A 23,936-nucleotide genomic window follows, 5' to 3' on the forward strand; every position below is an offset into this window, starting at 1 on the left:
GTGCAGCAGGCCCAGGCCACCGTTCGCGGAGAGCGCCGGGCGCTGCTCCTCAAGGTCTCCCGGCTCTGCCCTTGCAGAGCTCAGTGGGGGAGACGTGCGTGGGCTTCCGTCGAGCAGGGCCTCTGCCCTCCTCCGGCCTTCACCCCAGACACCCTGGGGCAATGGGGCCTCCTCCCCTGCAATGGGGCCTCCTCCTCCCCTTGCTTCTGCCTTTCCTAACCCAGTGCCCTCCCAAGACCACAGGCGCCTCAGTCCAGCCACTGTGGCCTCCCCTTGGAACCTCAAGGGTCCCAGTGGGCAACACCAGGCCCACTGGCTGTTGTCTCTCTTTTTTTTTGGAGACTGAGTCTTGCTCTGTCTCCCAGGCTGGCGTGCTGTGGTGCGATCTCAGCTCACTGCAACCTCTGCCTCCCGGGTTCAAGCGATTCTCCTCCCTCAGCCTCCTGAGTAGTTGGGACTACAGGCGCCTGCCACCATGCCCAGCTAATTTGTATTTTTGTATTTCACCATGTTGGCCAGGATGGTCTCGATCTCCTGACCTCGTGATCTGCCCGCCTCGGCCCCCCAAAGTGCTGGGATTACAGGTGTGAGCCACCGCACCCGGCCTGTTCTCTTAAAGTCCCCATCTGAGGTCCTCTGTCAGCCAGTGAGACATGTGGGAGTTGAGTGGACTTCACCCCATGTGCGGCAGGGCTGGAGGAGCCCTGGGCAGGGCAGGGTGTGTGCTGCCCTCTGCTCCCTGGGGTCACCCACCTCCCCACCCCCAGGCCCCAGTGCTGGGAGCTTCTGGCAGCAGTGGGACCTCTGCATGAAGCCCCCACCCTGCTCCTGCACCTTCTTGGGGCAACTACCTTCCCTCTGTCTTTTTTTTTTTTTGAAATGGAGTTTCGCTCTTGTTGTCCAGGCTGGAGTGCAATGGCAGGATCTCCACTCACCGCAACCTCCGCCTCCCAGGTTCAAGCGATTCTCCTGCCTCAGCCTCCTGAGTAGCTGGGATTACAGGCACGTGCCACCACACCCAGCTAATCTTGTATTTTTAGTAGAGTCAAGGTTTCTCCATGTTGGTCAGGCTGGTCTCGAACTCCCAACCTCCAGTGATGCGCCCATCTCGGCCTCCCAAAGTGCTGGGATTACAGGTGTGAGCCACCGTGTCTGGCCAACCAACCCCCTTCCCTCTGAACCACCCCACCCCACGCTGCCACCCATCTCCCTGCCTCATGTTATTTTTTTCTGTCTGAGACAAGGTCTTGTTCTGTCACCCAGGCCGGGGGGTGCAGTGGTGCAGTCATGGCTCACTGCAGCCTCAACCTCCCAGGTACAAGCGATCCTCCCACCTCTCAACTTCTTGAGTAGCTGGGACGATAGGCGAGCACCACACCTGGTGAATTGTTAAATTTTATGCAGATGGGTCTCACTATGTTGCCCAGGCTAGTATTCAATTCCTGGGGTCGAGCAATCCTCCCGCCTTGGCCTGTGGAAGCGTTGGGGTTATAGGCGTGGGCCACTGTGCCTGGCCCTGCCCTGCCTTTTTTTCTCCTTGCTGCTTTTCGCTACTCCTCATCCCTCACTGACTGGGTGCAGGAGGAGGGTGTCGGGGTCCCTGCGCGTCTCCTCTGGTGCACCCGGAGGGTCAACTCTTGTCATCCACGACGTGTGCTGGCTCTGGTTCCTGCCAGGTACGGGTCTGGGCGCTGCCCATGACGGTGACAGGCCAGATACACCTTTGTTTGTTTTTGAGACGGAGTCTCGCTCTGTCACCAGGCTGGAGTGCAGTGGCGTGATCTCGGCTCACTGCAACCTCCCCCTCCCAGTTTCAAGTGCAACCCCAGCCTCCCGAGTAGCTGGTATTACAGGTGCCCGCTACCATGCTTCGCTAATTTTTAGTATTTTTAGTAGAGATGGAGTTTCACCATGTTGGCTAGGCTGGTCTTGAACTCCTGACCTCAGGCGATTCGCCCTCCTCGGCCTCCCAAAGTGCTAGGATTATAGACGTAAGCCACCAGGCCCTGCCCAGATACACCTTTGAAAAGTTCTTCCTCCTGGTGGGAGACGGGTTGGGAGGCAGTAAGATAAACTAAGGTGATATAAGTCATTGAGGAGATGAAATGGGGCCATGTGGTCACCTGACCCCAGGGCAGATGGAGGGCATGGGGACTGCCACAGGAAGGGACAATGGGATGAACCCCACAGGGCGAGAAGGGGCAGCCTGCGAGAGATGGGAGGGGTCTGAGGCCCAGTGAGGGCAGGCCGGGGGGTTGGCTTGGGGGCTGTACTAGGTCAGGGCCATGGACTCTGTTGTTGGATTTGCGATGATATCCTAGCGTTGCCCCCACTCAGCATGTGATGTGCTCGGGTGGATTCTCTCCCAAGCCCAGCTTCATGGGCTGAAAAAAGGGTGAACTGTGGAGGGGAGATGAAAGGATACACTCCACAGCCTTCAGCTCCCTGGGCTGAAGTTTGCCCGGAGCAGTGTCCCTGAAAGTGGGAGAGGTTGGCAGTGGTCCACAGGTGCACGCTGGGTGGGTGCCCTTTCCCCCAGAGAGCCGCAGCCTTACGTAACCAGAGCCCCTGGGGCGGTGCCTGCCCGAGGGCCGCCACCTCCGCCCTGCGATTCACAGCCCCTGGCAATGTTCTTCTCTTCTTAGACATTGATAATCCAACCGCCAAGCTTTCTTGGAGTTTTTGGCTTTCCAAGATGGGAGTGGGTTGCAGGCAAGAGGGCTTTCCAAGTGGACAAACTTTATTCCCTCTGGTTTGTGTAGAAACTCAGGCAGCAGGCAGGCCTGGGAGGTGCCGGTGCCCCTGCCCCTGTCCCATCTCCACCACCTGCACGTTTTAAGATCCTCTGCGGCCACCAGACCCTGCCAGCCCCGGGGCCGGCGGGACCCTGCGCCCCTCAAGACGCTCCTCTTTATTTTAGTGCCCCTCTCAGCTGAGGAGGAACCGAGAGCGGCGCTGGGGCACCTGAGCCCAGGAAGGCAAGCAGGCCGGCCGGGACCGCGAGTGCCTGGCGGAGCAGGCGCAGCCCAGGACTCCCGGCTCCCACCTCCGGCTGTAGGTGCGGCCCCATTCCCTCCACAGCCCTGTGCCGGGCTTTGTGTGCTCAGGGCTTGGCCAGCTGGGGCCGCCCATCCCTGCCCTAGGCCCTGCTGGCCTGGATGGGCCCAGGGACCTGCTAGATGTTGCGTGCGGCACTGCGGGAGCCATCTCATTTGGCATCGCCCCTTGTCTGGGGCTGGTGGGGAGTGAGTGAGGGTTATAGTCACTCTCCCCACTCAGGGACTGCCTATCCCGGCACCCAGTGCTCATCCCATGGGACCTGGGGGCAGCCAGGGAGAGGGCAGAAGCCCCTCGTTCCCGTCCAGGTCCATCCGTCCACGGAGGGAAACATCATGGAGATGGAGGCGCTTCTGTGGGGCGAGAATGTGGCCTAGAACTGCACCCAGAGTGGGGGTTTTGGGGCAGAGAGACATGGTCATGGACCGGGTCGTGGCTCAGGTCAGAATCTGGGCTGCTGATGGGATGCAGGTGGCAGCACGGGCACCTGCAAGACCCTTGGAGGGGCACGGAGTGGGGCCCGACCAGGGGTCTGGGACACTAAGACTGAGGCCCCCACCCTACAGTCACTCACTTCCCTCAGGGCAGAGGGCTGCAGGTGTAAGCTGAGCTGCCGATGACTTGGGGCCTGCAAGAGAGAGGTCTGGGCCACTGGCTGCTGCAGGTGGCTGCTCTCTGGGGTTCAGGAAGTGCTTAGGCTGGCCGGGTCTGGGGACAGTGGGCTGGCCCGGGGCTGCTCCTGAGTTCTGCCAGGCAGCACCGGGCCTGGGACGGGCACCAACCATGTCCGTCTCCTCCCTTCCTGCAGTCCAGGGCCAAGGCTTGTGTTCAATCGTGTGAATGGCCGGCGGGCCCCCTCCACGTCCCCATCCCTCGAGGGGACCCAGGAGACCTACACACTGGCCCACGAGGAGAATGTCCGCTTTGTGTCCGAAGGTAGCGAGCGGGGCCAGAGGGTGCGGCCCAGGCTACTGGGTGCAGTAACATGGACCCGGGATGGCCCCACTTCAAGCTGACCCCCAGCCACTGCAGGGCTGTGCTTTTCCTTGGCACTCTGCCCTTGTGTCCTGTGACCAGCCCTGTGTGGGGCTGGAGTCCAGGGTGACCATCAGGCCCTGGGTGGGCGATGGGGTGCCTGGGACCTGGCTCAGCCCGACTGCCCTCCTCCCACAGCCTGGCAGCAGGTGCAGCAGCAGCTGGATGGTGGCCCAGCCGGTGAGGGCAGGCCAAGGCCTGTGCAGTACGTGGAGAGGACCCCCAATCCCCGGCTGCAGAGTGAGCCCCCCAACCCTGTCCCCCCAGGAGACATCCCCCAGTCCCTCTGATCCTGACCCAGGCCCTGCCAGGTTCCCACCCCAGGGGATGAGGGAGGGGACTCTTGTGCAGAAACTTCTTCTTCCCAGCGCCTGCTGCACTCAGAGTCCGGGTGAGTGGCTTGTGGTTAGCTCCAGGGGAGAGACGCTGGCCAGCCTGGGAGGCAGCATCACTGCCCAGCGTTCTCTGCCCACAGACTTCGTGCCCATTGACCTGGACGAGTGGTGGGCACAACAGTTCCTGGCGAGAATCACCAGCTGTTCCTAGTGGCTGCTGGGAGAGGGCGCTGCTGCACAGCCGACCTGTGGCCAGGAGAGAAGCATGATGCCCCACCCACCCACTGCGCCTGGCTGGGTGCCGGCCACACCTGAAGTGCCAGCATTTGGACTTTTGCACCTGTTGTTCCCTTGGCCCGGCTGTCCCAACCAAGCTGCCATGGCCAGGGGCCGAACCCATCTGACCTCAGCCCTGCTCACTGTGCCCAGGGAGCAGCGACCGGCCCCTGGGGCTGGTGGGGAGGAGCTCCAGGCTAATAAAGTCGAGAAACTGCCTTTTTGGAGTGTCTTTGACTTGGGAAGGTGTAGGGGAGTCCTCATGTCCAGTTCCAGTCCGCAGCCTGGGACACCTAGGCCCAGCACAAACTCCCCTTGTAGCCCTGTCCCCTCAGGCCCTTGGCTTCTCACCCAGCTGCCCTCTGACAGGTGGGAGGAACGTTGGCCAGCTCACCTTGCTTGGAAGTCTTTGTACCCCACTTTGCCCCTCCTTCCTCTCCCGTTGGCGTTGACTGGGACCAGAGCCGAGATTCAAGGCCTAAAGACATGAAAAGGTCCAGACCACCTCCCCCAACCACCAGGATTGGGGCTATGTCTCAGAACGCCACGCCCCATTCTGAATCCGCGGGCCCGGCCGCGGGACACTGAGCGAAGGAGTGCGTGGGGAACCTGCCAGGACGAGCACGGGAACCAGGCACTCCGCGGGCGCCGGCACTACCTTCCCTGATGAGCTGGGGTGACCCAGCCCACCTGAGTCAGGACCCAGGGTACCCAGGTGTGGACCAGGGGCCTCCGGACAGCGAGAGAGCGGCAGGGTGAGGCCTGGCTGTCCGTGGCATGGCCAGGCCTCAGTGCGACCTCGCCTTGCTGCTTGCACGCAGCAGGCATAGGGAAGCGGGGTCAGCTGCCGGAGCAACCCTGGAGGCTGCCGACGTCAGCGGGGTGCTTACAAGGGGGAAGTCACGTGGCCAGGGTGCCGCCATGACGGCGGAAGTGATGGCGGAAGTAGCACCGTTGTCAGGCAGCCGTTGCCAGGCGCCGCGCTGCATGTCTCGCGCTGGGCGCGCGGACGCTAAGGCGGGAAGCTCGAGCGGCGCCATGGCCCGAGGTAGCGCGCGGCGGGCGCGGGTCCCGGGTTCCGGGGTTCCGGGGTCCAGGGTCGGCGGCCGGGGCGCTCAGGGCCCCCGCCTAGGCCCCGAGGCCAGAGTCCCCGCTCGGGCAGAGTACCGCCTGCCGGGCGCCCACCCTCGGGCTCCCGGAGCTTGGCTTCCCTCGGGCGCCCGGACTCGTCCCGCCCGCCTCGCTGGCGTTGGCGTCGCCGGGGAAGGCGCGGAGAGCCCTGGCCCCACCGGCTCCTGCCTGGTCCCCGAGGCCCGGCCCAGCCCCGCAGTGGCTCCGGCTCGCGGGGCCGGGCCCCCTGACGCCCGCCGCCCGCTCCCCGCAGCGTGGCAGCACCCGTTCCTCAACGTCTTCAGACACTTCCGGGTGGACGAGTGGAAGCGCTCCGCCAAGCAGGGGGACGTGGCCGTGGTGACGGTAGGCGGCCGGGGCTCGCCCGGAGCCCACACCCCTGCCCCGCCCCCGGGAGAACGGCCCCGCCCCCGAGGGGTCCCCTCGCCCCCGCTGCACTTGTCCTGGTTGCCGTCGGTGACGCGCGCTCCCGCTTCTCCAGGACAAGACCCTGAAGGGCGCCGTGTATCGCATTCGGGGCTCAGTCTCTGCCGCCAACTACATCCAGCTGCCTAAGAACAGCACCCAGTCCCTGGGGCTGACCGGGCGGTACCTGTATGTGCTCTTTCGGCCCCTGCCCAACAAGCACTTCGTCATCCACCTGGATGTGTCCACCGAGGTACAGAGCCCGCGGCTGGGGGCTGCATGGGAGCCCCAGCACCCCTGCGGCCCATCTCCTCAAGGCCCTGCTCCGTCCCCACAGGACAACCAGGTCATCCGTGTGTCTTTCTCCAACCTCTTCAAGGAGTTTAAATCTACAGCCACGCGGCTCCAGTTTCCCTTCGTCCTGGAGGCCAGGACACCCCAGAGAGGTGACACTGAGATGGGGTGTGGATGGTCCAGGACAGGCGGCTGGAGAGAGCTGGTGCAGGCCCAGGGAGGCTCCTCTGTGGCCTGGGGGACAACCTGGCGGGGGCACAAGCTCGCAGTTCTGGGAGTCGGGCTGTCAGGATGGTGGGCGCTGACCCTGAGTGCCTGTCCTGCAGATCTGGTGGGTTTGGTCCCCCATGGAGCCCGCTGGACCTTCCTGCAGCTCGACCTGCAGGACATTCTCCTGGTTTACCTGAACCGTCGCTACGGCCATCTCAAGAGCGTCAGGCTGTGCGCCAGCCTGCTGGTCAGGAACCTTTACACCAGCGACCTGTGCTTTGAGCCTGGTGAGGGCCACACCTGTGCTCCCCACTCCACGTCTCACCCATGCTGTCAGCCCTGGAGAGGCCCGAGTCCAGGGTGCTTCGGAAAGTATAGTACTCAGGCTGTGCTGTTTCTGAGCTCTGGCCAGAACCCCATCCCGGAGGCGCCCAGGGGTGGGGTGGTGGCTGGGCTGGTGGTATGGCGGTGCCTTGGCAGGTGCCCCGTGCTCAGGTGGCCAAACAGCCTCCCTTGACCTGGGACAACCCTGCTTCTTGTAGCCATCTCTGGGGCCCCGTGGGCAAAGCTGCCCATCACTCCTATGCCTCGGGAAATGGCTTTCCCTGTGCCCAAGGGCGAGAGCTGGCATGACCGCTACGTCCATGTCCGGTGAGTGGTTCTGCTTTTTTCCACAACGGCCTTGGTGGTGGGAGGGTAGGTGGCCCTTGGGCCCCCAGACGGTGACTGTCCCTCTGCCTGCCAAGGTTTCCAGGCGACAGCTTGAAAGTGCCTTCCAAGCTGATTGAGAAGAGCGGTTCACCTCCTGAGGCAGGTGGGCCTGTGGGGTCAGCGGGGACCCAGGTTAAGGCCTGTAGGGTGCGTGGGGCTTGGTAGGAGAGGGGAGGGCTGGGAAAGGACCTAGTGGTGTGCTGGCTGCAGCTGGTGCAGGGACCCAGGGAAGGCTGTAGGTTGTCCGAGCTCCCGGAACCACATGGGTGCGAGGTCTGTGTGAGGGGTACCTGGGGGCCCCAAGCTTTCTAGCTGGAAGAGGAGGGTTTTAGGGCCTAGGGCGGAAGTGGGATGCTGGCTGTGGGTCCTGCAGAGCCTGTGAGGCTGGGCCACTTGCTGCTGCTTCTCCCCAGGCGTCACCTTCACCAGGGGTCTGCATAGCTCACCCCTGGGTCACTGGGAGTCTTTGCTCTGTTGTAGTCCTCCTGGGGCCGGGGCCACACCCTCTCCCTTGCCCAGTGGCCTCCAGCAAACCTGTGCAATTCAGTGTGTCTCCAGTGGTCCAGACACCCAGCCCCACAGCCGTGAGTATCCCCTTCGTCCTCTGAGATGGGGTTGGGGCGTGACGGCCCAGGGCACTGATGGGCACTTGTCCCCCAACAGTCCAGCCAGGCCCCCTTGGCACCCAGGCCCTTCCCAGAGGTCAGCCTGTCCCAAGAGCGCTCAGAGGCCTCCAACGCGGATGGCCCCGGTTTCCATAGCCTTGAGCCCTGGGCCCGGGTGAAGGCCTCTGACGTCCACACGGCTGCTGCCGGCACCCACGTGTTGACTCACGAGTCGACTGAGGTGCCTGTGGCCCTGGAGGACGCCGGCTCCTGCAAGGTGAGTGCCCATCCCACAGCAGGCGGGGTCCGGCGATGTGTGGGCCGGGGCAGCTGGTAGCCTGCCACGAGGTGTGTTCAGGACGAACGTGTCTCTGACGGTCTCCTCTGATTCAGCCTCCTGAGGCTGGCGGGAGGCAACTTTGGGGAAGAATCTCTGTCCACAAAGAGTGAGGAAGCCCCGGGTGGTCTGTGGGGGACTCTGGAAGGTCTGGCAGTACAGCCGGAGTCCCAGCTTCCTCCCTAGCACACCAGCAGGAGCTTCCCAGGACCAGGGCAGTCTTCTTGAGAGGCAGGACCCAGTTAGGGGTTGGCGGGGCCCAGAGTTGGTCAGGGGCGTTCTGGGGGCCTGGCTGAGCCTTCCAGGGCCTTGATGTGAATGGCTGTTTCAGCGCTTCCTCCCGGACCCTATCCTGAGGCTCAAGGGCGTCATCGGCTTCGGGGGCCACAGCACCAGACAGGTGAGGCTCCTGTGGCTGTGTCCAGAGCAGCTCCTGTTGGCTGCCTTGAGCGCTGATATGGGACAGGGAGAAAGGAGAGACCTATGTCCTGTGGTGGCTGTGTGGGCTCCCGAGCCCCCTCGGCACAGCGATCCTGTCCCCCTGCAGACTGCTGCTTCCCTCGTGCTCAGGCATCTGCCCCGCCCACAGCTGCTGTCACCTCCTGGTACCAGGGGGCTCTCAGGGTCACGGGCATCTCTTACTCACTGGCTGGGCTAAGTGCTCCCCACGAAGACCCAGAGCTCTCACGTCTTTAGAGCTCTGATGGTCCAGACCAGCAGCGTGGGGCCAGGCTGTGGGCACAACCTGTGGGTTTCTGATGGGTGGCGAGGGCCTTCTAGGAGAGGAGCCCCATGGCAGAGGAGGTGGCCTTCCCCTCTGCCCCAGTGGCCTTGGGCCCTTGTCAGGCCCTGCTGGGTGCCTGCTCTGAGTGTTTGGGGGCCCTTTGGCTTTTTGTTATCCCCACCCCGGAGTTTCTTGCACTGGAGGCGGGGCTTAGAGGACAGGCGTCTGTGCGTGTGTGTACGCGTGCCTGCTTGTGTGTTCCAGCTGTTCTTTTGACATCTGCAGCCTGTGACTCGTGTGTGTAGTGTGTGCAGGGTGTTTTCTCTTGTTCCTGGGTGGCTGTGTGCCCAGGTGTGTGTGCCAGGCCTGCCACCCCCTCTCCCTCGGCTGGAGTGGGAGGTGAAGCTGACCTCCCAGCAGCCAGGAGGGGCCTGGCATAGCACCAGTCCTAAGCTCCCTGCCCCCTGTGCCAGGCCCTGTGGACCCCAGACGGGACGGCTGTTGTATACCCCTGCCATGCGGTCATCGTCGTCCTGCTCGTGGACACGGGGGAGCAGCGCTTCTTCCTCGGCCACACAGACAAGGTGGGTGCTGCCCGGGCCCAGGGCAGCTCGCACCTGCAGCCTCTGCACCCTCCCTCACCCTTCTGCCTCCTAGGTGTCCGCCCTGGCGCTGGATGGCAGCGGCTCACTTTTGGCCTCGGCCCAGGCAAGGACCCCCAGTGTGATACGGCTCTGGGACTTCCAGACCGGGCGGTGCCTGTGCGTGTTCCAGAGCCCAGTGCATGTTGTCTGCTCTCTCAGGTGGGCACAGGTCTGCCCCACACAGGGGGTGGGGGTCAGCCCAGGCGACACTGACCACCTCCCCCCTGTTCACAGCTTCTCTGACAGCGGATCCCTTCTCTGCGGGGTTGGCAAGGACCGCCACGGGAGGACGGTAACCGGGCCCTGGCCGGGGACTGGGGGCTGGGGGGGCCATCCTAATGCACGCAGGCAGCTTGAAGGGTCTTGGTTTTCTGAACATCTTGTGTGATCCTGGGTCCCGGCTCTGTGCACTCCGGTGTTCATGCCGCCCACCTGCTCTCTACAGAAAGCACCAGCAGCTCACATTTCTCACGTGTCTTGGTTTATCGGCCATTGGAGTCGGTTTAAGTCAGCATTTACACACCTTGCCTCGTTCTCTCTGCTGGTGATGCAGTTATGAGATTTTCACATGGCAGAGCCCCTGCAGCTACCCACACTTGGGCATCAGTGGCACGTCCACACAGCCAAAGCGCCTGGTGTCTCGGTGGGGGCACTTTTTTAGAATACTTTTTTTTGAGGGAGGGCCTTGTTCTGTCACCTAGGCTGGGATGCAGTGGTGCAGTCATAGCTCACTGCAGCCTCGACCCCTCCCTGACCTCCCTGCCAGCTGGACTCAGGCCATCTTCCTGCCTCGGCTTCCCAGACAGCTGGGCCACAGGCGTGGGCCACTGTAGCTGGCTAGCGTTTTGCTTCTTTAACTTTTTGTAGAGATGGGGTTTCATTACATTGCCCAGGCTGGTCTCAAACTCCAGGGCTCAAGCAGTCCTCCCACCTCAAGCCCCCCAAAGTGCTGGGATCACAGGCATGAGCCACTGTGCCCAGCCACGAGCTGCTTTTTATCTGCCTTCCAGCTTGCGGGTGGGTTTTTACCTCTCTGTGGATGGGATGCAGCACTCAGCATCGTGGGTCTCTGTAGTCGTCCCAAAGCTGGCACATGTCAGGGCGAGAAGATGGAGGGGCTGGTTTCCTTCCACCCTACGCAGCCACACGCTCAGAGGCTGGTCTCTGCGTGAGAGAAAAGCCACGTCCAGGTGGGGCTCAGCTGGGCCTGGCAGAATCAAGGCGGCACTGACTGGCCCTGCTGTGCGGGCTCAGCCTGGGCTTGTTGCAGATGGTGGTGGCCTGGGGCACCGGCCAGGTGGGCCTCCGTGGTGAGGTGGTCGTTCTGGCGAAGGCGCACACTGACTTTGACGTCCAGGCCTTCCGGGTCACCTTTTTTGATGAAACCAGGTGATGCAGCTGCCCATCCACGATGCTGGGAGAGGGTCTGGGCCCGGAGTGGGGACTGGGGCCCGGAGTGGGGACTGTGGCCCGAGCACCTCCCCCTGGCTCGGGGACCGTCGTTCCCAGCCTTGGTTGTGCATCACGTTTCTTGGCGGGTCAGGGCACTGCGGGCTGCTGCGGTGCTCAGTTCTCATTCCTCGCAGGATGGCGTCGTGTGGGCAGGGCAGCGTGCGGCTCTGGCGGCTGCGTGGCGGGGCACTGCGTTCCTGCCCCGTGGACCTGGGGGAGCACCACGTGCTGCAGTTCACCGACCTCGCCTTCAAGCAGGCCCAGGACGGCTGCCCGAAGCCCTCGGCTGCCATGCTGTGAGCCCCTGCCCTTCCCCTCAGCCTGCCCCAGCGTGGGGGCCCTGGTGTCTGGTACCCTGAGGGCCTTACCTCCCCTCTTGCCTTCTTGGGCAGCTTCGTGTGCAGCCGCAGCGGCCACATCTTGGAGATCGACTGTCACTGCATGGTCGTGCGGCATGCCCGCCGCCTGCTCCCCACACAGACTCTGGGCGGCCTCCACCCGCAGAAGCAGACCTTCAGCACAGGTGAGAGGGCTCCTGCCATGTGGCGAGGGTGGCAGGGACACTGAGGTACTGACGCCCCCCGCCCCCAGGGCCCGGCATTGCCATCAGCAGCCTCAGCCTCTCCCCGGCCGTGTGTGCTGTGGGTTCTGCGGACGGCTACTTGCGGCTCTGGCCCCTGGACTTTTCCTCGGTGCTCCTGGAGGCAGGTGAGGTTGTAGGCACGCTCCTCCAACTCAGGAGAGCCTCGCCTGGATGCTGGGGCAGGGAAGGGCAAGTCCCCGGGGCTCTGCTGTCAGCCGCCCTGGCTCCTGGCTGCACAGGGAGCCATGGGGCCAAGCGACATGTCCTGAGCCCTGGGGCGACTGATGCCAGGGCGGCCCACAGGGCAGCCTTACGGAAGGGCTTGGTGGGCCATGGGTAGTGGGTGAAGCCCCTCAGCCTGGGTCCTGCCTAGCCTCGGAGTGGCGGTCTCAAGGGAGCTGCATCTTGCAGCCATGTGGAGCCCGGGACTCTGAGCAGCAGGGAGTGCATTTGCTGAGATCTTGGGAACCTGAAGCCTGAGCAGTGGCTGCCCAGGGTTGGCTCTGGCATACCACTCACCCTGGGGTGGCCCTGGGAGGTCCCTGACCCCGCCCCACCCACAGAGCACGAGGGCCCCGTCAGCTCAGTCTGTGTCAGCCCCGACGGCCTCCGTGTGCTGTCTGCCACCTCCTCGGGCCACCTGGGCTTCCTGGACACGCCGTCCCGGGTATACCACATGCTGGCTCGCTCCCACACCGCCCCAGTGCTGGCCCTCGCCACGGAGCAGAGGCGGGGACAGCTGGCCACCGTGTCCCAGGACCGCACTGTCCGCATCTGGGACCTGGCCACCCTGCAGCAGGTGCGGTTGGCAGGGGCAGCGCGACAGGGAAGGCCAGGAGGTCGTGAAGCAGGGGTTTGTCAGCAGGGGTGAGGGGGGCCTGTAGGGACCTGGTCTTTCCAGGCTGTGTCGGCCTGGTGGGTTTGGGCCTCCTGGAGAACCTCTGGGCCCTTGTGATCCCTGCCCTCCCCTCAGCACGGCCCCCATCCCACAGCTGTACGACTTCACATCATTAGAGGAGGCCCCGTGCACCGTCACCTTCCACCCCACAAGGCCAATCTTTTTCTGCGGCTTTAGCAGTGGGGCTGTGCGCTCCTTCAGCCTGGAGGCCGCTGAGGTCCTGGTGGAACACACGTAAGTGCCCGGCCAGCCACCAGCCCCACGGAGACCCCGCGGTGGAAGCTGGGGTGGCCAGCCGGGGGTCATGTGCAGGATGGCCAGTGCTGGCCGGAGCCCCATCCTTTGCTGCCCCACGGGGGCTTCCGTGGCCAGGCTGGTTGGCTGGAGGTCGAGGGACCCTGTGGTTCTTGGGGCTTCACGTCCTAGCTGGGCTTTGGGGCTGGCGCCAGCGGGGTCCCTGTGTGTACTGCAGGTGCCACCAAGGAGCCATCACCGGCCTGACCGCCACCCCTGACGGCCGCCTGCTCTTCAGCTCCTGCTCCCGGGGCTCCCTGGCCCAGTACAACTGTGCAGACCCCCAGTGGCATGTCCTCCGAGTGGCAGGTTGGGCCCCCCGCAGCCGCTCCAGGGGACTCCTCCGGGCGGGAGAGGCCTGGGTCTGGTGCAGGCCAACACCTCGACACACGTGCCGGTTTCCTGGTCCACTGGCTGGGTCCTGTGGGGCAGCGCGGCTGCCTCAGTTACCTTGTCAAGGCCCTAAGATTGTGGTTTAGCATTCTCTGGCCCCCAAGGCCAGAGGTCAGCCCAGGTCTGTGCCCAGGAGGAGGCAGGCAGCCCAAGCTCCAGGTCAGCAGCTGGGGTCAGACCCAGCCACGGGCACCTTACCTGTCCTGCGGCCACCATAACTTGGGCCACCTGAGTGGTCACTTGTGACCACTGCTAGCCCACAGGGATTCCCAGCTCCCCTGGCAGCGCCTGGCACCCACTGGCACCTTGGCATTCCTCTGCCACTGTGACGCATTTGCATTCCTGGGCTGGTGTTTCCCGCAAATGGGGGCAGGGGCAGCGGCCTCCTTGGGCCCTGGCCACATGTACCCCGGCGCTCCCTCCCCCCAAGCTGACCCCTGCCCCGCCCCATGTGGCCACAGAGAACATGGTATGGCCGGATGCCCCTGCAAGCCCCAGCACTCTGGCAGTCAGCAGGGATGGCCGCCTGCTGGCCTTCGTGGGACCCTCCAGGCACACAGTGACAGTCATGGGCTCGGCCTCCCTGGACGAGGTGAGTCTGCAGCCCTCCTGGGTCCAGGGAGACTGGGCTATGAAAGGCTGGCTGCAGGGGCAGGAGGGAGGTCACAGTCACTTGAGCAGGACCTAGGCCCTGTCCCGCCTCCTGTCACAGTACACATCAGCCATGTGGGGTCCAGGTGCGGCCAGGTTCCTGTACAGGGCAGGTGCTGCCTGGGTGCCGAGTGAGTGTCCCCGGAGCTTCCCTCCCAAGCCTGGCCCTGGGTGGCACCAGCTCTGCCTGGGGACCTGATTGTCGGCCACTTGCCGCTACCCCAGCTGCTGCGAGTCGACGTCGGCACTCTGGACCTGGCCAGCGGCCGCCTGGACTCAGCCATGGCTGTGTGCTTTGGCCCTGCAGCCCTGGGCCACCTGCTGGTGTCCACCTCGTCCAACAGAGTCGTGGTGCTGGATGCTGCGTCAGGCCGCATCATCCGGGAGGTGAGCCTCAGGGCTGCAGCCCGCCAACCTGGCCTTCCCTGTGCGGACCAGGCCCGGCCTCTGTGCCTGCAGCCCCTCCAGCTGGGTGGGGGGCCATCGCCACACCCGCAACGAAGGGAGGCCCCAGGCTGCCAGCCACTTTCCTGAGACACAGCATTTCCTAAGAGCACTGTGTTCCAGCTGCCCGGTGTCCACCCTGAGCCCTGCTCCTCCTTGATGCTCAGTGAGGATACGCGCTTCCTGCTGATGGCCGCTGGCCGGGCGGTCAAGGTGTGGGACTACACGACACAGGCCAGCCCAGGCCCCCAGGTGTGTGCGTGGGGAGGCAGGTGGCTTTGGCCATCAGGAAAACCTCAGGTGGCCCGGGAGACCCCTGCAGGTGTGCATGGGGCCAGGGAGAGCAGAAGGTAAGAGGTAAGAGTGACCCCCCAAGGACCCCCTGTGCCTCCGGGGTCTCACGCTGTGTGGGGCTCACCGCCCCCAGGGGCTGGGCACACGGCAGCATCCATGCCCTGCCTCAGGGTCCCTGTGTGTGACGCCGCTACCTCCAGGTGTACATCGGCCACTCGGAGCCTGTGCAGGCTGTGACCTTCTCTCCTGACCAGCAGCAGGTCCTCAGCGCAGGGGATGCCGTCTTCCTCTGGGATATCCTGGCCACTACTGAGAGGCAAGTGCCTACTCTCAGCTGTGTCTGCTTAGGCCCCCCAGACCCTCCTGAAACCCGCTCTCCTCCCTCTCCAGCAACCAAAGCTTCCCTGGACCCTCCCCAGCCTGCGAGGCAGGTGAGTGGCTGTGCTCAGCAGGGGGGCAGGCGCTGCACTGACTCTGGGGCTGGTCCTGTGTCTGCCCAGCGGCCCTTCCTCTTCCTCCCCAAACATCATAGGGCTCTTTATTCCCCAGGCCTGGGCACAGGACAGCTAGAGGATGCTGCGTCCAGGGCCAGCGAGCTCCCCCGGCAGCAGGTCCCCAAGCCATCTCAGGCACCTCCACCACGGCAAGGCATTTGTGCCAGGCCTCCCGAAGGTGGCGATGGTGAGCAGCAGGGGTCCTGGGGGAGTGGGGGGATTCGGGTCTGAGGACACAGGCCCAGTGGCAGCAGGTACTCATGCACATCCAGCTCTGGGGTGCAGGTGCCATCACTGCTCATCAGGTGGGACACAGTGGGGAGAGGGAACGTGGGCAGCTTTTCCTCTCTTCATTGGGCCCAGGCACCTTCACCACGTCGGATGAGGAAGGACCCTGTGAGGAGAGCCGTGACCCCGAGGGGTCACTGCTCACGGAGAAGGAGGCCAGCAGGGCTGGAGACGGGGCCTGGGCTGCGGCAGTGGGCTCCTGGGGGCTTGCCCTATCTCCCCGTTCCCCCAGCCAACCCTGTGAGCAGTGGAGGGCAGGGCAGGGACGCTGGTGCCGGTGCAGGGACCTGAGGGCGGTCGGTGAGTCCACCATGTTAAGAGGCGAGGTCACCTGCCTGTACCTGTGGCCCCGGCCTCTGCCCCGCTATGCATTGTCACTGTGTGGTAGACCAGAGCCTTGCGGGGAGACTCTGCGTGTAGTGTGTGGGGTCTCTGAAGAGCTGCAGAGCAGTGTGATGCCACAGGCTCTAACTCCTCCCTGCCAGGCACCAGCGACACCAAGAGTTCGGGGGCCCCACGCACCACCTGCCCAGCTTCCCACAAGGCCTTCACACCTGCCAGGGCCAGCCGCGGCCCCCACTCTGCCAAGGTGGGGAGTGGTTTCTGGGAGCCCTCTTTTTCCCCAGCAAGCACAGAGGCCCCCCCAGGGCTCCCCAGCACCTCCTCAGGGTTGTTTTTGGTCTCCAAAGGTGATGCTCTGGCTTTCGGGCACCTGTCTCCTGGAGGCACCTTCATCCCGCACCCCCGCCCCTGCCCTCCGCCGGCCTCCAGACAGGACCCTGTGGTGGCCTCCTGCTGACCCGCCTTCCCCTCTCATCCAGCAGCTGCCCTTGAGAGCCCTACGGGCCTGTGTCCCTCCTGGCCCTGGCACACCGAGTGCCCACACCTCCCACCCCTGCTTCCCCATCTATGCCCCTGGGTGCCCTCTGCAGCTGGCCTGGGTATGCCCCAAAGCAGCCTCCCATGTGCAGGCTTTGGGGCCCAGGTGGCCATGCTGGGCCCCAGCAGCATCCGGGTCTCCTTCCTTGCAGGGCACTTCCCTGCCTCCCGCCAGCAGTGAGTGGCTGCGTCTGAAGGCTGTCGTTGGCTACAGTGGGAATGGGCGGGCCAACATGGTCTGGAGGCCGGACACAGGTGGGGGCCCAGAGCTTGCCCCCACCCCCAGTCCAGCTGTCTCCACACCAAGGCCAGGCCCTGGCGGCATATGAGCGCCAGCCATCAATGTGCGGCTCTGTTCTCCCGGTAGCCCCTCCTGGCGCCCCAGCCCAGGTCCTGGGAAGCACTTTGGCTGCCGGGTGGTGGGGAGGGCGCGCCTGTGCCCGGGATGATGCTAACCCCTTGGCCACGCCCCGCGGCTTGGCCAGGCCCCGCCCCTGCGCGGCCCCGCCCCCAGGCCCCGCCCTCTCTCCGCACAGGCTTCTTTGCCTACACTTGCGGCCGCCTGGTGGTGGTGGAAGACCTGCACTCCGGCGCCCAGCAGCACTGGCCCGGCCACCCTGCGGAGATCTCCACGCTGGCCCTCAGCCACAGTGCCCAGGTGCCCGCCTACGTTGCCCTCCTCCTCACCCAGGACCACTGTGCCTGGCAGAACCCAGCTCCCGGACCAGTGCGGGCTCTCACCACCACAGAAGGAGCCGATGGCCACCCCAGCCTCCACTCCAGCCAGAGCTGGCAGAGCTGAGGCGGGGCCAGCCGGCCGCGGCCCCCCCACTCACTGCATGTCCTCTCGCCTGCCAGGTCTTGGCCTCTGCCTCAGGCCACAGCAGCACGACTGACCATTGTCAGATCCGCGTCTGGGATGTGTCTGGTGGCCTCTGCCAGCATCTCATTTCCCACCATAGCACCACTGTGCTGGCCCTGGCCTTCTCACCAGATGACAGGCTTCTCGTCACATTGGGTCAGTGGTGGGGGGGTCGGAGGCCACAGGCTTCCCTAGACCCTGGTGGGGGGCTGCACCTGTGCACCTGACGCGGCTGCTGTGTGTCCTTCCCAGGGGACCACGACGGCCGCACCCTCGCCCTGTGGGGCACGGCCACCTATGACCTTGTGTCCTCCACCCGCCTCCCGGAGCCGGTGCATGGCGTGGCCTTCAACCCCTGGGACGCCGGCGAGCTCACCTGTGTGGGCCAGGGCACTGTCACCTTCTGGCTCCTGCAGCAATGCGGGGCAGACATCAGCCTTCAGGTGCCAGGTCGCCTGCTTGGTGTTTGGGCCCAGGGGTCGTTTTGTGGGGTGGAATCTGACTGGGCCCCGGGACACCACTGACCCGTGGCTACTCGTACCCTGCCAGGTGCATCGAGAGCAGGTCCCAGAGACAGTGGGGGCTGGAGAGCTGACCTCACTGTGCTACGGGGCACCCCCCCTGCTTTACTGTGGCACCAGCTCCGGCCAGGTCTGTGTCTGGGACACGCGTGCTGGCCGCTGCTTCCTGTCCTGGGAGGCAGACGATGGTGGCATTGGTGAGTGCCCTGCAGAAGCCCCGTGGCCCTCAGGACCCCTACCTGGGATCCTCAGAACTGGGGCAGAGGCCTCATCTCCAGCCCTGGCGTCCGGGCAGCCTTGTGACCCAGGGCCTCTGGGAGGGCGACCGTGGCCCCTTATGGCTCCTCCTGCTCCCAGGGCTGTTGCTGTGTTCGAGCTCTCGATTGGTCAGCGGTAGCAGCACAGGGCGGCTTCGCCTGTGGGCCGTGGGGCCTGTGTCGGAGCTGAGGTGCAAGGGCTCGGGTGCCAGGTGAGCCGTTCACCCCCGTGTGTTTCAGCTGCAGGTGGGTGTTGGTGTCCCTGACCGGGGCTTGCAGCCAGTGCCCCCCGCTAGACTGCCCGCAGACCAGCCGTCTGCTAGCCCCTCCGAGGGACAGGCTTGGGTGTGGCCTGGGCCTCGCTGGCTGCAAGGCCAGCGAGGACGGGACGGGCCCAGAAGCCCCAGTTCCGTGGGCTTTCTCTTCTCCGCTGGGAGGGCACAGCCAGGCCCCAAGACGCAATGCTGAAGGCCCTGCCTCAGCTGGGGACCCCGCTGGCTCTTGTCAGCCTTGAGACCGCTGTTCTCTCCTCTCTCCTCCTCCCCTGCACCCTCAGGTCCAGTTCTGTGTTCATGGAACGAGAGCTGGTGCTGGACGGGGCTGTGGTGAGCGCCAGCTTCGATGACAGCGTGGACATGGGCGTCGTGGGCACCAGAGCGGGCACGCTCTGGTTCATCAGCTGGGCCGAGGGCACTAGCACACGTCTCATCAGTGGCCACAGGAGCAAGGTGAGGGACTTCCAGCCTGGACAGAGGCAGGGCAGCCGAACCTGGCGCCCTCCTGCCTGCTGGCCCCATCTCCGCCAGCCCAGATTATTCCAAGTCCTGCGGTCAGTGGCTCACAGCGGCCGCCTTGGGGTTCACAGGAGGAAGGTTTTGGGTGTGCACGTCCCTCAGTGCCATCCCGGTTGTGTCTGCACCAGGGAGCTGCCTGGCAGGCCTTGCAGGTGTTCTCAAACCGTCCTTTCCATGCTATTGCTTTGCGTTGTTTTGTTTTGTTTTGTTTTGTTTTTTAATTGTCAAAGCACATTAATCTGGGTGTGGGGGCTCACGCCCATAATCCCAGCACTTTGGGAGGCCGAGGCAGGTAGATCACCTGAGGTCAGGAGTTTGAGACCAGGCTGCCCAACATGGCGAAACTCTGTCTCTACTAAAAATACAAAAATTAGCTGGGCCTCCTGATGTATACCTGTAATCCCAGTTACTCTGGAAGCTGAGGCAAGAGAATCACTTGAACCCAGTGGGCAGAGGTTGCAGTGAGCCAAGATTGCACCACTGCACTCTAGCCTGGGCAACAGAGCAAGACTCCATCTCCAAGGGAAGAAAAAGATTAAAAACCCCACATCGTCTGTCCCCGCACCTCCCATAGACTGGCTTTGCTGACTCAGTCTCGTGGGCTCAAGAGGTCAGGAGGCCGGGCGGCTACTGGGTCAAGTTCTGCTCTCTCTGGGTCAGATCTGGTCAGGTTCTGGTCGGTGTTGTGTCCAGTTCTGTAAGGCCCAGCTCTGTCCTGCAGCCTCCTTGTGCTGGAGCCGTGTCTCCAAGAAGCACACAGCACTCACCTCTCTGGGACCACCTGGCCTGGAAGCTCCGTGGCCTCATGGGGTTGGGGCAGCCACCATGTTGCCCCTCACCCGCCAGCTGCAGCCTTAGGAGAGGTGTGGCCTCCTGGGCTGAATTGGGGCAGCAGGACAGGTGCCAGTCCTTCCCTGCTGGACCAGGTTTCTGGTGTGGTGTTGGTCCAGCAGCTGCGGCCACGGGCTTCCTCCTGTGGGTCTAAGAGCCCTGCGTGTGGTCAGCTGGTCCCCACGGGGATTGATTGTTCCTTGATGCCGAGTCCCATCTTCCAGTTGTCCCTCGCTTCTTTCTTTAGACACCTGTCTTTAGTGTTTGAAGATGACGATAGCCAGCAGAGGAAGCTGAGTGTGAGACGGGTGAGGGTTCTTTACCTTTCTGGCAGCAGGTTTGTTGAGGTATGGTTGTCATAGCATGAGCTCTGTGCACTTCAGTAGGTGAGTTTCAGCATATTCAGCAGCTGTGGAACCAGAGGAAACCTTGTGTATGCCTGTTCCTCGGTCACTCTCCGTTTCCCGCCTCCCCAGCCCCTGGCAACCACTGAGTGGCTTTCTGTGTCTAGATTTTCCCGTTCAGGATGTTCTGTAGGAACTGGCTCACCTGGCTTCTCTCCCCGAGTGTGGTTTCCAGGGTCATCCCGGCCGCTGTGTGTGCCAAGCCAGTCATTACTCTTTACGGCCAAATACTGTTCCATTGTATGGGTAGATCATGCGTGTGTCCACCCACCAGGGCCAGGAAATTCAGGTCCTGAGTCCGTGACCTGAGCCTGTGGTCGCTGGTGGCCTCCCTGTGATGTGGAAGTGTAAGGAATTCCGGGCCCCGCCTGTATGGTTCTGCCCGCGCACAGACTTCACCATTTCCTTGCAGGGCCCAGGGCCCCTCCTGGGGAGACAGACTGAGACGTCCTGGTCTGAGTCCCTGCAGTCCCTCATCGCTCAGCTGAACTGATTTTGTTTGCTTGTTTGAGATGGAGTTGCTTGTCACCCAGTCTGGAGTACAGTGGCACGATCTCAGCTCACTGCAAGCTGCGCCTCCTGGGTTCACACCATTCTCCTGCCTCAGCCTCCTGAGTAGCTGCGACTACAGGCGCCCGCCACCTCGTCTGGCTAGTTTTTTTTTGTATTTTTTAGTAGAGATGGGGTTTCACCGTGTCATCCAGGATGGTCTCAGTCTCCTGAGCTCGTGATCCGCCCGTCTCGGCCTCCCAAAGTGCTAGGATCACAGGCGTGAGCCGCCGCGCCCAGCTGAACTGATTTTCTTAATGAAGTGCATCGTGTTCTCACTTGCACGTAAAGTCCACATTTGGTGCCGGCTGCGTGGCTTCCTCTCATAGTGAGTGGCACCTGTGTCTCCTTTCTGCCAGTCCAGCAGTCCCAGCTGTCAGTGGCACCCACATAATAACACGTCTGCCTTTCCCCCCCGATCGGCACGCAGCGGTTTTGGGAGGAGAAACGCGACTGCGTGGTGTACTCACTGCAACCAGCAGCGTCTGTGCTTTTTTTTTTTTTTTTGAGACGGAGTCTTGCTGTGTGCCCCAGGCTGGAGTGCAGTGGCGCGATCTCGGCTCACTGCAAGCTCCGCCCCCTGGGTTCACGCCGTTCTCCTGCCTCAGCCTCCCGAGTAGCTGGGACTACAGGTGCCCACACCATGCCCGGCTAATTTTTGTTTTTTTTTAAGTAGAGACGGGGTTTCACGGTGTTAGCCAGGATGGTCTCGATCTCCTGACCTTGTGATCCGCCCACCTCGGCCTCCCAAAGTGCTGGGATTACAGGCGTGAGCCACCGCGCCCGGCGCGTCTGTGCTTTCGACTTCGTTCTGCAGCCTGCTAGGGACACACGGCCACACTGCTGTGTTTGAGGTGCCGTCAAAACAGCTTTCTCCTCAGTATCCCACCGAGTTTGACTGGCTAGTAGGCTTGCTTTGGTTTGGACTCACCCAGATCTAGCGCAGGGATGCACACGGGAGGCCGGAACTGCTCCTTTTCGCCATGTGGGGTTGGCCGGGGCCAGAGGCACATGCTCTGGTTTGGACAGCCCGGCCCTGGGGGCTGGAATAGGAAATGCCTGTGTCCCTTTCCCCTGCCAAGCGGCCAACACTCCCAGCCTAGCTACGGCTTCCCTCAGGTGAACGAGGTGGTCTTCGGCCCCGGGGAGTCCCACTGTGCCACGTGCGGTGAGGACGGGAGTGTGCGGGTGTGGGCCTTGGCCAGCATGGAGCTTGTGATCCAGTTCCAGGTGCTGAACCAGGTGTGTGGGGAGTGCCCAGGCTGGGGATGGGGTGAGGGCCTGCTCGCAGGGGACCTGGCGCGGGTGGGGCAGCTGTATCCTCCCTCTGGCCTGAGCGTGTATCCCCAGGACCCCTGTGAGTGCTGAAGTTTCCCCACTGTGGGTCCCCAGAGCTGCCTCTGCCTCGCATGGAGCCCCCGGTGCTGTGGCCGCCCTGAGCAGCAGCGGCTAGCGGCAGGCTATGGCGACGGCTCCCTGCGCATCTTCAGCGTCTCCCGCACGGCCATGGAGCTCAAGATGCGTCCCCACCCGGTGGCGCTGACCACTGTCACCTTCTCCACCGATGGTGAGGAGTTGGCTGTGTGGGGGATGGTGCCGTCCTCACCTGGCCCAGGTCCAGTCTCTGGGCTGGGGGCTCACAGGGTGACGGTGTGGTCCCAGGTCAGACTGTCCTCTCTGGAGACAAGGATGGGCTCGTGGCTGTGAGCCACTCCCGCACGGGGACGACCTTCCGTGTGCTGAGTGACCACCAGGGCGCCCCGATCTCTACCATCTGTGTCACACGCAAAGAGGTAAAGCAGCCCCAAGAGCCAGGGAGCAGGGGCCGGGCTGCTGGGGGGGGCAGGCACCATCTTGGCAGAAGGCACATATCGGCCTTCACCCACTCCATTCCCAGTGTGAAGACTTAGGGGTGGAGGGCACAGACCTATGGCTGGCTGCCAGTGGGGACCAGCGGGTCAGCGTCTGGGCCTCCGACTGGCTGCAGAACCGCTGTGAGCTCGTGGACTGGTTGAGTTTCCCAATGCCTGCCACCACGGAGGTAAAGCATGCTCCTGGCACCGTGGGTAGGGCTGGCGTCCGTCCACCCCACCACAGCATGCTGTGCCTTTGCAGACTCAGGGCCACCTGCCGCCCTCCCTCGCTGCCTTCTGCCCCTGGGATGGGGCGCTGCTGATGTATGTGGGCCCTGGCGTTGACAAGGAGGTGATCATCTACGACCTCTCCCAGAAGCAGGTACATGCAGCTCCTGCTTGTCGCCGGAGCCCCAGGGACCCAGCGTGGTGGGTGGGACCTGGCTGAGCCCTGAGCCCACAGGCCTGGAGCCTCACGCTGGCTGCCCACAGGTGGTGGAGAAGATACCACTGCCCTTTTTTGCCATGTCCCTGAGCCTGTCCCCGGAGACCCGCCTCCTGGCTCTTGGCTTTGCTGGTGAGTACTGGTGGATGTAGTTTGGGCCCATCTTAGGTGGGGGCCATGTAGGCTGACTGGTGCCCTGCTCCAAGACAGGTGCCTCACCTGTGCCCGCGCTCCTCGTCTCTGGGGTGGGGTGAGGATACCTGCCCTAGAGAGGGTCCCGGGGTCAGGAGATGATGAGGCCGGTGAGGAACCAGGTACAACGCCCAGCACAGGGCCTGAATGCAGGGTGGCAGCAACTTTTAAGGAGGGACCCGGCCCAGCTGCGGGCTGACAGCCTGGCAGTGATGGGCCCCCTAGTCCCAGTGGCACGTGGAGGGCACAGCCAGGAGCCCTTGTAGCACCGGCTCCCCCGACCAGCATCACGCCCAGTGGGGACAGTCCGGGTGGGTTGGGGGAGCCCTCTGCGTGCTGCCTGGCCCTGACCCTGGCCCACCTGCGCCATCTGCCCACAGAGTGCATGCTGAGGCTGGTAGACTGTGCCACGGGGACTGCGCAGGACTTTGCTGGCCACAACAATGCAGTGCACCTGTGCAGGTTTACACCGTCTGCCAGGCTGCTCTTCACGGCCGCCTGCAACGAGATCCTGGTGTGGGAGGTCTCCGGCCGCTGAGATGCAGCAGGGACTATGGTGCTGCGTGTCACGGCTGGTACCTGGACACACGCTTGGCAGAGAAGCCAGGTGGTCAGTGGCCTCATGCTGGGACAGGCCAGGATTCATGTAAATCGTCTGGACAAAGCTGTCGTGAATTTGGCCATCTGAAAATACTTTAATCTGTTGCCCTTTTGCCTAAGCAATTTTTAATATTTCTACCTTGTAATAAACATGGGCATTTATTGCATTATTGCTGCACTGTTGCACCGGCTGT

The 23,936-nt window shown here is 63.5% G+C and overlaps 3 protein-coding genes and 1 long non-coding RNA gene across 5 annotated transcripts in view; 3 read left to right on the forward strand and 1 right to left on the reverse strand.

The window, feature by feature from the left end:
* The first annotated feature begins 2,147 nt into the window (after positions 1-2,147).
* On the forward strand, positions 2,148-4,920 carry FAM195A (family with sequence similarity 195, member A). Its single transcript, XM_011967013.1, has 5 exons — positions 2,148-2,236; positions 2,975-3,058; positions 3,866-3,993; positions 4,231-4,332; positions 4,568-4,920. Exons 1-5 carry the CDS (start codon positions 2,148-2,150, stop codon positions 4,636-4,638), a joined length of 474 nt encoding a protein of 157 aa, XP_011822403.1. The 3' UTR covers positions 4,639-4,920.
* A 1-nt stretch (position 4,921) lies between these two features.
* On the reverse strand, positions 4,922-5,525 carry LOC105529694. Its single transcript, XR_001004553.1, has 2 exons — positions 5,394-5,525; positions 4,922-5,063 (listed from the first exon to the last, which is right to left on the reverse strand). It is a non-coding gene; the product is annotated as an uncharacterized LOC105529694 (long non-coding RNA).
* A 178-nt stretch (positions 5,526-5,703) lies between these two features.
* WDR90 (WD repeat domain 90) lies at positions 5,704-23,912 on the forward strand. Of its 2 annotated transcripts, XM_011966895.1 has the most exons (41): positions 5,704-5,751; positions 6,088-6,179; positions 6,316-6,492; positions 6,577-6,685; positions 6,860-7,030; positions 7,286-7,394; positions 7,490-7,557; positions 7,935-8,038; positions 8,118-8,336; positions 8,728-8,796; positions 9,594-9,704; positions 9,778-9,923; positions 9,999-10,056; positions 11,035-11,153; positions 11,351-11,512; positions 11,609-11,739; positions 11,808-11,924; positions 12,363-12,598; positions 12,792-12,931; positions 13,170-13,300; positions 13,846-13,976; positions 14,261-14,422; positions 14,603-14,731; positions 14,974-15,089; positions 15,164-15,204; positions 15,323-15,454; positions 16,041-16,144; positions 16,587-16,689; positions 16,971-17,092; positions 17,293-17,452; positions 17,549-17,739; positions 17,846-18,014; positions 18,175-18,286; positions 18,637-18,802; positions 21,772-21,894; positions 22,045-22,219; positions 22,315-22,445; positions 22,550-22,693; positions 22,768-22,887; positions 22,998-23,082; positions 23,523-23,912. In XM_011966895.1, the coding sequence occupies exons 1-41, from the start codon at positions 5,742-5,744 to the stop codon at positions 23,678-23,680; spliced, it is 5,253 nt and encodes a 1,750-aa protein (XP_011822285.1). In that variant the 5' UTR covers positions 5,704-5,741; the 3' UTR covers positions 23,681-23,912. The 2 variants fall into 2 exon arrangements, with proteins under 2 accessions (XP_011822285.1, XP_011822284.1); XM_011966894.1 differs by having other exon boundaries at positions 5,704-6,179.
* RHOT2 (ras homolog family member T2) overlaps positions 23,682-23,936 on the forward strand; it is an 11,221-nt gene continuing 10,966 nt past the window's right edge. Inside the window, exon 1 of the mRNA XM_011967014.1 lies at positions 23,682-23,717. Coding sequence (XP_011822404.1) covers positions 23,682-23,717 — 36 coding nt within the window. The remainder of the gene's footprint in view (positions 23,718-23,936) is intronic.

Source organism: Mandrillus leucophaeus, unplaced genomic scaffold, assembly GCF_000951045.1.
Source record: "Mandrillus leucophaeus isolate KB7577 unplaced genomic scaffold, Mleu.le_1.0 Scaffold78, whole genome shotgun sequence".
NCBI classification, from domain to species: domain Eukaryota; kingdom Metazoa; phylum Chordata; class Mammalia; order Primates; family Cercopithecidae; genus Mandrillus; species Mandrillus leucophaeus.

Coding starts and splice junctions, on each gene's coding strand:
- FAM195A (XM_011967013.1), top strand. CDS start 2,148: ATGGGGACTGCCACAGGAAGGGACAATGGGATGAACCCCACAGGGCGA. Junction 3,059..3,865: donor GCTCCCACCTCCGGCTGTAG/GTGCGGCCCCAT, acceptor CCCTTCCTGCAG/TCCAGGGCCAAGGCTTGTGT. Junction 4,333..4,567: donor CCCCAATCCCCGGCTGCAGA/GTGAGCCCCCCA, acceptor CTCTGCCCACAG/ACTTCGTGCCCATTGACCTG.
- WDR90 (XM_011966894.1), top strand. CDS start 5,742: ATGGCCCGAGGTAGCGCGCGGCGGGCGCGGGTCCCGGGTTCCGGGGTT. Junction 17,093..17,292: donor CCCTCAGCCACAGTGCCCAG/GTGCCCGCCTAC, acceptor CTCGCCTGCCAG/GTCTTGGCCTCTGCCTCAGG. Junction 17,453..17,548: donor CAGGCTTCTCGTCACATTGG/GTCAGTGGTGGG, acceptor TGTCCTTCCCAG/GGGACCACGACGGCCGCACC.